The sequence below is a fragment of the Crocodylus porosus genome, unplaced genomic scaffold (genome assembly GCF_001723895.1).
Source record: "Crocodylus porosus isolate Cpor-Errol unplaced genomic scaffold, CroPor_comp1, whole genome shotgun sequence".
NCBI lineage: Eukaryota > Metazoa > Chordata > Crocodylia > Crocodylidae > Crocodylus > Crocodylus porosus.
Window position 1 is genome coordinate 9593197 of NW_017728943.1, and position 12079 is coordinate 9605275.

The following is a 12079-nucleotide window of genomic DNA, read 5'->3' on the forward strand; positions in this document are numbered from 1 at the left end:
ATGTCTATGAAATCTATGAAACAGTTAGAGAGGTAAAAGCAGGGAATTAGATTGGGCAGGAAGCACCCCCATCAGGCCAGAGAGCAGAAAGAACAAAAAATCAGTCTTGGGAAGAGAAGTGGAGTGGCACTTGGAGAGGTTTTAGAACTTGTGTGGCATACCTGCAAAAAAGGTTGGCCCCCTCTGTTCTTTATAATTGCCTTTCAGATATTGGAATACTTTTATCAAATCCCCCCTCAGTCTTCTCCTCCCCATACTGAACAGTCTTAATTTTTTCAACCGTTCCCCGTAAGTAAGAGTATGCTGCTGATTCATATTCAGTTTATGGCCCACTATAACTTCCAGATCCTTCTCTATAGTACTACAGCCTAGTCCAGGGGTCTGCCACATACCATCTGTGCACTAGATTTGGCCTACAGAACCATTTAATCAGGCCCAACATCAGGGACTTCAGTGGCAAGGGGCTTTTGGCAGCAGTCACTTTCCCCTGTCCCCACAGAAGATGCACCATCTTCATGTGCTGTCACCATGCTACCACAGAGAAGCAGCAGTGATGACTGGGTCTAAGTAGCTGTTTGCCCATCTCTGACTGGAATGGGTTCACTCCAGCCCACAGTCTAAAAAAAGGTTACTGACTGTTGATCAGCCAATCATTCCCCAGTCTGTATTTGTGCATTTGGTTATTCCATTCCAAGTGCTTAGTTTTTCTTTGTTGAATTTCATCTGATTTTTTTGGACCATTTCTCCAGGTAATTCTGGATCCTAGCCCTTCCAGATTGTAAGGCACTCAGATGCTGTGACAGCAGGGACAATAGAATTTTTTGCATCTTGTGATAGAGGTGGGACTTGCCCTGTCCCAAGGTAAGTGGTCAAACCAGTGGAACATCCTTTTTCCTATGAGGACTGTTGCATGTGCAATCCAAATATTTAATGTTGAAATCTAGAATATTTTTTTTCAGAAGTAAAAAAAAATAGGAATCTTTATTGACTTATGAAAACTCTTGGCAGTCATGAGCTGAGATTTTTTTCCCCACGTAACAGTGTGTACTTGCCTCACAGCAGGAAAGAGGGAATGGAGAGTGGTGAGGCATAATTAACGTCTGAAAAATACGTTCACAGCCAAAGTTAAGTACCTGTAGCGAAGGCTAGTAGTATTCATTTTCTATCTTTTTTTTTTTTTTTGTAACAGAACAATGGTATGTATCGAATTTTCTCTGGTATTCAGCCAACTGGGATTCCCCACCTGGGCAACTACCTGGGAGCCATCCAGAACTGGGTGAGACTTCAGGAGGAATATAACTCTGTGTTATATAGCATTGTCGACCTGCACTCCCTCACTGTGCCCAGGGACCCAACTTCTCTGAATCAGTGCATCCTAGACACTACCGCTACCATCCTTGCATGTGGTATCAATCCAAAGAGATGCTTTCTGTTTCAGCAGTCACAGGTTGGTATTCCTGCTACTTTAAATTTAATTCTCTTATTTGGCCATCTGGGATTCTCCTTGTGTTTTTATCAAGTGCAGACAGCACTGCTCAAGCCTATTATTCCTTTATGCTTAGTGTCCTAGAAAATGCTTGGAGTGTTGTTGCAGCTGTGATGGTTCAGGAAATGTTGAGAGGAAAGGCTTTATTGTGATACCTTTTATTGGCTGGGAGAGCTGACGGGCAAGCTTTTGGGCATCAGGTGCTCTTCCTCAGGTCCACTGTCCAAAAGCTTGTCCATCAGCTCTCACAGCTATGCAGTTGGTCCAATAAGAGATCACCAGAAAGCCCTTCCTGTAGAAAATTTCAGCAGGGTTAGCATCCATATCCCAACTTTTGCTGCCTTTTGGGGGAGAAGTTGAAGATCCGTTCACAAAATGCATTCTCATCAGTTTAAGCGTGTATAAATCTTTACAATAGTCAGACTCAATAAAAATGAAAAATCATTTTGTTAAACCAACTGAAGAGTTGTAACCAAGTCTTATATTAAATTTGCAAAAACTAATGCAGATAAACCCCATCTGTATATCCATGTCAAAGAAAACCTATTCCTATTTCAGTGTCATCCTTTGTTTGCCACCCAGTCTGTCTGGTGTTCAGTGTCACCTGCAGATAATCTGTTTGATACATACAGGTCCAAACACAGGCATGAGTGTGTCTGTACCTTTTCTGAAGCCAAGCAATCCTTTTTTCTTCCTCTCCCCCACTTCAGAAAGTTCCTCTCTCTTCCATAGCTTCCACACATTTATCTGTTTTGTATTTAGCTGTTTCTGCATTGGCAAACCTTGCATCCATAATTTTACTACCTTTGCCAGCTTTACTGTAACTAACAAAACTGGAAGTTATAGTTTGGAAAGGTAGATCCCACACTTGCAACTCCTGCGGGGATACAGAAATGCCAAACTGTAAATGTATTTCAATTACCGTTATTTTCTGTCAGTGAATTTGATTTTTGTCCGCGCTTACTTATGACTTTCCTATGCCTCTTAAGCTGAAGTGCTGCAGGTGACAAACGTTAGAGGACCCTTTCATTTCATGCCTTGTTGGCAGAGATTAGCTGTATTTCCTTCCTTTACAGATTATAAAATTGCACTTGCTTAACTGAACTGATTTTAAATTGATCAGGTTAAATAAGTGCAGTTATCTAATATATGGTTTTCGCTCAGGTACTATGTGTACCTTTTTCACAAAATTTAGCTATCCAAAAAAGGTTTGCATTCTAAGCAAGGAAATCAAAGGAATCTGGAAATATAGCTACTACTGTTTTAGGGCTTGATTCAAAGACCACTGAGATTGTAGAAAGACTCCTATAATTTTCACTGGCCTTGAATCAGACTCTAACCTGCTAATTATCGATGGAAGGCTTGTTTTTTGTGTGGTATAAGCAAAGCTGAAAATTATTCTTTCAGAGTCCCTTGAAAAGGCACTTACCAGTTTACTTTCTGGTAGGTCCCAAATGCCCTGACTCTCTTTTGCTGTCAGTGTTGACAATCCCTTGATTCAAGGATGATCTCTACCATGGCTTATTGATGGGTCTTGAGGTAACTTAAGAGTCCAGTCCTTGAGCCACAGATACATCCACAGAAGTTGGAGTCTTTCCACAGGGGAGTAGGCCACAGACTATGATTTCTCTCCTTTTCCTTCCTCCACTCTTGCTTCTCTGCTTTGAGGGCAAGATATGTTACTGTCACTAGGAGACCAGATCAACAAGAATGTAGGTGTTTTGGCTCGCTGCTTCTGGAGAGGTATTTGCAATGGTGAGTTATATTGGAAAGTTCTGTATATATAATACATGGGAAGATTTAGGTTCCCCAAAATGGGGGTCACAACACCTAGCACATTGAATGGAGGGCAGCCAAAGAGAAGGTGACTAAAATTCTACTTCTCTCTGCGATGTAAGCACCTACCAGCAGCTTTCAGTTTAGTGCCTATGTGAGGTTGGGATTCACAGCTCAAAGCCCTTTCCTGGTTATAAATGCCTGTGATCATTCCATTGGGCATAGGTGATTAGCTTAAGCTTTTTTTTTCTGAGAGGAAGTGGTAATATTGATGGTGGTACCCACCACTCTAATATGATAACCTAGTGATAGAATAAATGCCTGGAAAGTGAAAAGCAAATGGAAGTGTTCAGTGCCCTCAGCTTGAAGGGGTTCAAACCCACTTCTCCCATCTCCCAAGAATGTCTTAATCACCAGGATGGAGGCAAAGTTGGGATGGGGGTATTTTGTACCTGTCCAGCCAAGGCTGCAAGATTCATGGGACCAGATGGAGGAAGCAGAAGGAAACAGAATGTTGTGATCCAGGGATAGATATGTATAATGTCTGTCCCTGGCCCTCCTTCAGGGCCAGGGACAGACATTATACATAAACCAATTTAAGTGATTAGAAACTGGTTTAAACCTGTAATGGAATAGATGTTCAGTGCACCTAAACAAGTTTGAAAATGACTGAAACTGGTTTGAGATGAACCTGATTGAATGTAGTATCAAACTTAACTGATTTGGGTCAAACCATTGTATGCAGTATCTATCCCAGACCCCCTGGTTTAGGTTGAACCAGAGTCTCCCAGCATACTGGATAACTTGCAACCCTGGGCAGGGTCTGCTCTCTGCTCCAGCCCAGTGGGGCTGGCCCCACCCCTCTGCTCCAGCTCTGGCAGAGACTGCGGGTACAACGGTTTCTGCCTGGCTTCCTCCTGCTCACCTCCCTTTCCCTCTCCCCCCACCACCACTCCCTGCTCAAGCAGGAATTCCCCCTCCCCTCTGCATTATGCAATCAACTCTCAACATTAGCTAGCATACCACATGCTGAGGTTGACATAAATGCCCACCATGACTGTGCCTGGAATAAAGAAGGCTATAAGAGAAGCCAGGACAAAGGCAGACAGGACAGTGTTGGCTTAGGGCTTTTTGGAGCTATCAACAGGTAGCTGGTAATGTCCCTCCATTCCTTCCTTGGAAAAAGTTGTTTAAGAAGAGCTTGAACTAATGAGAAAGCTTTGTTTTGTTTTGATGGGCTGATAAATGTTAACAACTCCCTGCTGTGTAACTAAATGCTCTGTTGTCAACGGTGAGGATGGGGAACCCTCCCTAATCATAGGTCCTGTTGGCCTGGCCACCTTTCCCCCTCATCTTAGCACTGTGGAAGGGGTGGGAGGGCTGCTCTAGCACCACCTGGTTTCTAGCATTTCTTCAGTCCAGAGAGAATGTGTGGTTACAAACCAGTTCATCCTAGCCAGGTTAGACTAACCTGCAAAGATTAAATCAATTCAGGCTCAGGCTTTTTGAATGTCTGTTCCTAGCCCAGGAGGGCCAAGTCCTGGGGTCTAGTCCCTGCTCCCAGGACTGTTTACACATTTTCCCCTAAGGGCTAATGCAGAATACATAAGCAGTCTTGGGCTTTTCTATGCCGGAGTGCCCAGGAAAGTTAAGGCAAATCAGTGGCAAGTATAAACTCACTGCTCATTATTTAAAACCTAGTAATTCACTTGGCCCCATCCTAGTGGGTTCTCTCATTCCGGTATACAGTGATGGTTCAAATCAAAGTCAGCCTAGTAGTGACTGAAAACCAATCAATAAGTTGATTCTTTTTAGGACTTGTGCTCTTTTCTGAACAGATGATGTGGGTTGAATGTGCCTTGAAGATTTAATTGTCATCCTTTTAAAGAACTTCCTGGCAGAGCTGAATTCCATGGTGATAAGGAGATAGCTATCTAGGAAAACTTGCACTGCCAGTGATGTCAAACTGATAGCACGTTCTGTTCAAATCACTAGCAATGATGAAGGAAAACTCAAATATAGCTGAGGTTAACGGTAACAAATGCCCAAGGCCATAGTGTTAGATCTTCTGTCTATACTTGTGACTCCTACAGCACTGCAGAATTGTATTTGTAGAACCAGAAAGGGGCCTAGATCCAGTGGTTACACTGGCTGATCTGGTGTCTTTTTCTTGGGTCTTTTCCATTTCCAGAATGCAGCTAGAACAGAATAGCTTGGAATAGGTGTTGGCAGCCTTCTGCAGATGCAAGCCATAGCTTGTAACACATCCAGCAGTTCAGGCCACCATTCCCCTCTGGCTGCTTCAGCAACATTGAACAGAGGCTCCTGAAAGGAAGACCTCCACATTTTCCACATGGGCTATAGCAGCTGGCTGGAGTAACAGGAGGCAGTTGGTGTGCCATTAGCAAAACACAAACCAGATCAAATGGCTGGGGAATCAAGTGTACCCTTAGTAAAATGCGACCTAGATTAGACCTTTGTGGAGCAGATCCAATCTTTTTTATGGACTGTAGGTTACTAACCCCTACACAATTGTGTGCGTGGGTGTGTGTGGGGGGGGCTCTCTCTCATTGGTAGCTGTGTTTGGTTCCCCTAGAATATGCTTGCCATATGTGGAGTATCTGATGAGTACTTTGCTTCCCAAAAGGCATGTGCATTTTATTTCCAGTCAGTAATAATGAATGTTTTCTTTTTATTTACAGCAGGCTTTATGCAGATCAAACCTCTAGCTATCTGAAGTGTCTGTCTCCCAAATTTTCCCACATTTTTTATATTCTTGCTGCTGCATATGCGAGATAAAAAGCTAACCCTTAGTCTTGACTGTATCAGGGAAGCACCAAAGAAGGAAGGTACTAATAAATGAGTCCATTAATCCTTAGAACTTGATTTCTTTTTTTTCTTTGGCTTGCAAAGATAGTGACATAAATTATAAGGAGTTTAAGTAGACAAAAGTTAAGGGCTACAAATTTCGTAATTTGAGGAAATTATCAGTTGCATATGAAGCCTCCATTTGTGAATGTAACCTCCTGCATGTGACCCATTTTACGTAACAAGTGCAAATTTTTTGAAAATTAGCTTTGTACATTTACATGTACATTTAACAGTATGTCAAAATAAGTCTTACAATTGGAGGCTTTAGCTGACACCACTGAATATTAAGCTGTCTTTATATGACAGATGTAGATAGTATGTTTAATACCAGTGCAGTTACTGCTGCATGCAAACTAAATCTCTGGGTGGAATAAGTGATGACTATGAAGGAGACATGATGATAATCTAAAAGTGTCTGGAGGATATTACTACCAAAGTTAAATTTATTTTGGGTTGCACAACAGGAGTGCAACATAATTAGTTGGACTGGAATATGATGAATATCTGGAACATATTCTTAAGAGTAAAATCTATTAGATGCTGGAATAGACTCTGAAGGAAAGTGGTAAATATTCTTCCACTATTCAACTCATAGGCATTACAGACTGTTCAGGTTAAGAACTTCCTTAGAAAAAAATGGATCAACTGCTTATTTCAGAATTGTACACAAGTTAGTCAATCATAATGGGGACCTTAGATGTAAATGGGTTACTGTAGTAAAATAAATTGGTGATCTAACAAAGATGATCATATCGGTGTTTTAAGTACATATTTTTTGCTCAGTGTCATGTACTGTTCACCTGAACATCAGATCCATTCCAGGTATGCTTTCAGCGGCCTTCTGTTTCTTCTATACTTAAAAGGCATCATTAAAAGTATTGATGGTTCAGTTTATAACAATAAGGCCATGATAACTTGATAACACATTGATAACTTTTTGGGTCCTCTGGTGAGAAGAACATTTGTAATGAAAGACTGGGCCCAGGAACAGGTGATAAGAGGCTGTCTGTCCCTTTCTCCTTTAAAGCAGTGGTTCTCAACCTTTGTTTACAAATGGGTCCTGGTGCAAAAGCAGTGGCCATTCCCAACCCAGTAAATGGTTTAAATAGAAAACACACAAATGTTTTGGCTCCAAAATACTTATCACATGCTACAAATTAAAGCAGCTCAACAGTCTTAATTTTAAAGATAGAAATCAATATCACAGAAAAACAGTAGTAGCAATATCAGCATGTGGCCCTCCATTACTCCCAAGTGACAGTCATCATTGTGCTGGTGCCTCTTACTCCCAACTTGTGGCCCCCCCCAACCCTCAGTTCTGCCAGTGCCCCTCACTCAACCCCCAGCTCTGCTGATGCCCCCCACACCTGAGCCACTGCCTCCCACCCCCAGGCTCCTAGTGTGTGCACCCACAGCAGGCACAGGGCTCCAGCCTGGCTGGATTGGCACTGGCAGGAGCTGTCTTTGTGGCCCAGCAAACAGGAGCTGGTGCAGGAGGGCAGAGCAGGACAGTGAGACTCTGCAACCTAGACCCCCATGCCAACTGTGCCACCAGCAGTATGAGAAGTAACGGATGGGGGGGGGGGAAGGGGGCACTGTCTTTACCTCCTCTTGCCACCAGCCACTGCCATCAGGCTGCGGCTCTGTCCAACCGCCATGGCCAAGTTGCTGCCACTGCTCCCCTCAGGCTTCCCACGCTGCCCAACCCCCCCATCTCCCCTCCAGGGAACAGCCCACTTTCCATCCTGCAGCAGCGAGCCTTACTGCCCGGCTCCACCTTCCCGTGCCAGCTCCCGCCTGGTGGGCCATGGAGGCCGCTCCTGCCTGTGCCGGTCCAGCCAGGCTGCAGCCCCAAGCCCGCTGTTTGTGCACAGATCTAGTGGGGCATATTCCCCCACCATGCCTCCCCAATGCATTGCCTGTCCATCCCCTCCCTCTCTCTCCCCCTGCCATATAGACTTAGCAGTGGGTAGTCACTCCCCAAGCTACTTGTCTGCCATGTGCATGTGGCACCCCCTACCTCATCACCCTCCTCCCACTCCCTGCAGCCCCTCCTTGCAGGCAGGAATTCTGCCAGCCTTCAAGAGGAAACCTGCAGTTTCCCACATTTTTCTCCTTGAAAAGAGAAAATCTGTGATTTTCTGCGTTTTTCTGTCATTGTTTGCAATCCTTTCACATATATTCTTGTAACCCACCTTTGTGTCGTGACCCACAGGCTGGGAAACGTTGCTTTAAAGGACTAGGCTCTGCCTGTGTGTTTTGATCTTTCCGTGCAAATGGAGTCTGCTTTCACTATGCCTTCTGATGAGCCTTCTTAGTGCTTGCATTTGTCTTCAATTGTGGAACATTCAAACCACTAAAGAGTTTCAAGTCAGTCTGACCTTCTATCCAACTTGAGGAAGACATCAGCTGGTTCAGACAAATGCCACTGGAGCAGTTTTCTTGCTGCTTTACACTGCCCTGACTACCCTGACTAATCCTTATCAGGGTGCAGGCAAGTGTCTGACATGTTTTTGTTTTTTCAGCCAGTAATTTTACCATAGTTTACCATAGTTTCATAGTTCTGGGTTTAACTGCACCTCTGACCCCTTTATGACCTTTTGAAGGACTCCCACATAAGTGACAGCTGAAAGCCAGAGACCTTTTCCAGTAGAGAACCTCCCTTTGGGCCTGGGTTTTATGTAGGCAGTCAGTCCCCCTATGGTTTGTTGCAGTTGTCCCTAGTAGGTTTACTTTCGTTCAGCACCAGCAGTTCTGCTTTTCCTTAGGAATGGTGGCAGCGAGCTTTTACAAAGCACAGTGCATTTTATTTAAACTCCAGCTCTGCAGAGAAACAATATGAAACATTAAACAGTCTGCATATATGCTAATCTTACCTGGGGGGAAAAGCATCATCTGCATAGGTTCCTGACTAGCATTCCACATGGTTTTGTTAGCTCTTTGTTCCCAAGTGAGTCAAACACCCTGCTGCGCTAGGCTTGCTTTCTGTGTTTCAGGATCTGTTTGTCAGGCTGCCTCACTCAGGTCATACCAGAGGTTTCAAAGAACTGCCTATCTTCACAACCAGCACCAGGAATTTGCATCAGTTACCACCAGCAGGAAATCTCCCCACTTATTCAGGAACAAGGATGGGAAATATGTCTCCCCTAAACTTTTGTCTTGATACAATTATTTTTATAACATATGTTGCATCTCATTGTAATGGTCTTTGAAGTCTCCAAGCTTCCAAATGTCACCACTGTCACATGTAACATTCTACCAGAAATATGAAACTGGCTGTGTTTGTCTTTTAGAGAGCAAGCAGTGCCAATAAAGATTACTTCCTTAATCCATCTCTACTTGACACCTGCCTGCAATCTCCAGTATTTTTCCAAACTGTGCTCCACTGAGCGCTTGCTGGATATACTTAGAGAGGTGACTGATTACAGAGACCTAGCAGGCCATAATTTCCAATCGCTACTGGGGCAGGCAATTAGTTTTGGCAGAGGACCCCTTACCAAGTTTTGGGGAGTTGTCGAGGGCTGCATGGGTAACCCTGCCCCCGGTCACCATATTGGAACAGAAAGTCCTGCCCCCAACCCCTGACCTTTGCCAATGCAAGTCCCTCCCCTTGCCCTGGAAATACTCCTTTTGGGAGGAAAAGTGGTATAATATTGAAACCAGAAAAACCCCAAAATCATATTTAAAAAAATAAAACATCTACTATAGCTTATTTTAATTTTATTTAAAAATATTTTAATTCTGATATGTGTTTATGAAGTGTATCTAGAGGTGACTGCACAATAGCTCAAAATACAGTCCTGTTGTATATTGTGTGTGGGTAGTATGTGACTGTGTGTGCGTGTGTGTGTATGATGGGTGGGGTGGGATGGGATGGGAGGGACAGAGAGAGAAGCTGGGCTGCTGGCTCTTGCAGACTGCATGACAGCCTTACACAATGCAGCCAGGCAAACACCCTTGCCCAGGCTCTGCACTTCTGCCGTCCCACCCTGAGTCCCTGCTGGTCCCAGGGCACCATACCCACCCACTGCTGCCATTTTTCTGCTTTCCTTCCCACATGCTTGCTTGCCACTTGCCCCACCGCCACCACTTCCTGTGGTCCCCGCTGCTTCCCGCAGTCTCCACCACTCCCCATGCCCCTGCCGTAGCCTCCACTGCTCCCCACGCTGCTGCCATGGCCCCTACCACTCCCTGTGCTGCTGCCACTCCCCACGGCCACTGCCACAGGCTCCACTGCTCCCTGCGGCCCCCGCCACTCCCCATGGCTCCAGCCACAGCCTCCATTTGCTGCAGCTCCTTGCACCACTGCTGTGGCCCCTGCCCCTCCCCATGGCCCCCACTGCTGCCACAGTCTCTGCAGCCCCCTGCCACTGCTGCAGTCTCCGCCATTCCGTATGGCCTCTGCCATTCCGTATGGCCTCCACTGCTCCCTGAAGCTCCTGGTACTTCACACACCACTTCCTATGGCCCCTGCTGCTCCCTGCACCACTTCCTTTGGCCCCTGCCACTGGCTGCTGCTGTTGCAGCCCCCACTGTTTCCGACTCCAGCCCCCACAGCCTTCGTGCCATTCACCACTGCCACTTCGCAACCCCCTCACCTGTTACTTCCCACTCTGGCTCCAGGCTGGCCCGGCCAGCACCATGGGATTCCCAGCTGATGGGGTGGGGTGGGGTGGGGTGGAGCCAGGCTGGAATTACTGCTCAGACTCTGGGTCCTGACATAGGCTTCCCCTGGGTCCTACTGCTGCTGGCTGCCTGCCATATTTGGTGGGCAGATAAAAATTAATTTTCTAAAATTTTTAGGGGCCTCGCAGGCCATATTTTGCTCACCCTGGTGCTAAACAGTAATAAAGAAACCTAAACATATTAAATACTTCTTCATATCAACACTTTTCATTGTCTCAGGGTCATTCGACAGTTATAAAGATGGCATTTGTCTTTATTCACAATCTCTAAAAAAAATTATAGTATTAAAAAATTGAGTCCTCTAACTCATAAAAGGCATGACACCAGCTGCTTCCTCTAATGCAGACTAGAAAAACAACACTATTCATCAGAGTCCAGATGGGAACAAGTACCTTAGTCTGAGCTGTCCATGCTTCATCTTTAGTTATACAGGGATAATGGTATCTCTGAAAGTAAATCACAAGCATCAGTTGCTTGTAGTTTGTGGCAGCTGTTTTAATTCCATAAAAATGCAGAATTATTTTGCAAGTTGACAGATGATGCCATACTCACGTGCTAGATAAGTAGCCAGGTGGAGAACAAGAACTATAAATATTCCATCAAATCCTGTAGCCAGATGCTTTTCCCCATGAGACAGTCATAGAAATACTCTCCTTCACCCTCACTTCTTTGTAAAGTGACTGGACACCAGTGGTGTGGTTGGAAAACAGCGCAGTTAGGGGAAAAAAAGAATGAAACCAGTATCCTTCTCATGACACCTGACACATTAAGCAGGTCCTGTTTTTCAGATTTTCTTCCTCTGACACGATAAAAATTAAATGGTAAGCTAGTAAAATCGTAGCTGCTTAGCCAGCTTTTGTTTCTGTATCTGGAAGCTTGAAACTTCAAAGAGAATACTAATCAAAAAAGAAAAAAAAAAGATTTCAGAAACTGGGAACCCAGAAAAGACTTAACTAATGTGCTTCTTTTCAGGACATTACTGATCTTAACATAGTGCTGTCCGGATGGATAAAGTCTACCAAAACCATACAGTTCTTTCCTTTTAACTATTTCTTGAAAATCAACTAATGGCTGTATATCCATGACACCAGGTCAACCCCAGCAGTTACCCGGACATCTCGTGGGAAGATCACTCAGCAAAATCTGAGCAGTCGCAAAGCTTTCTCTCGTGCGTGAATGACCTCTACCTGACTCAAGAAGTCTATGGGCCAACGAGAGGCAAAGCGCTGCTCGACCTGGTACTGGCTACGGGGGATGACC

At 44.7% G+C, this 12079-nt stretch overlaps 1 protein-coding gene across 3 annotated transcripts in view; it reads left to right on the forward strand.

Annotated features, from left to right (window-relative positions):
- Window positions 1–12079, forward strand: part of WARS2 (tryptophanyl tRNA synthetase 2, mitochondrial) — a 92123-nt gene that overhangs the window by 51231 nt on the left and 28813 nt on the right. For all 3 annotated transcript variants that reach the window (XM_019548646.1, XM_019548647.1, XM_019548645.1), the window contains one exon: window positions 1190–1447. In XM_019548646.1, coding sequence (XP_019404191.1) covers window positions 1190–1447 — 258 coding nt within the window. The remainder of the gene's footprint in view (window positions 1–1189; window positions 1448–12079) is intronic.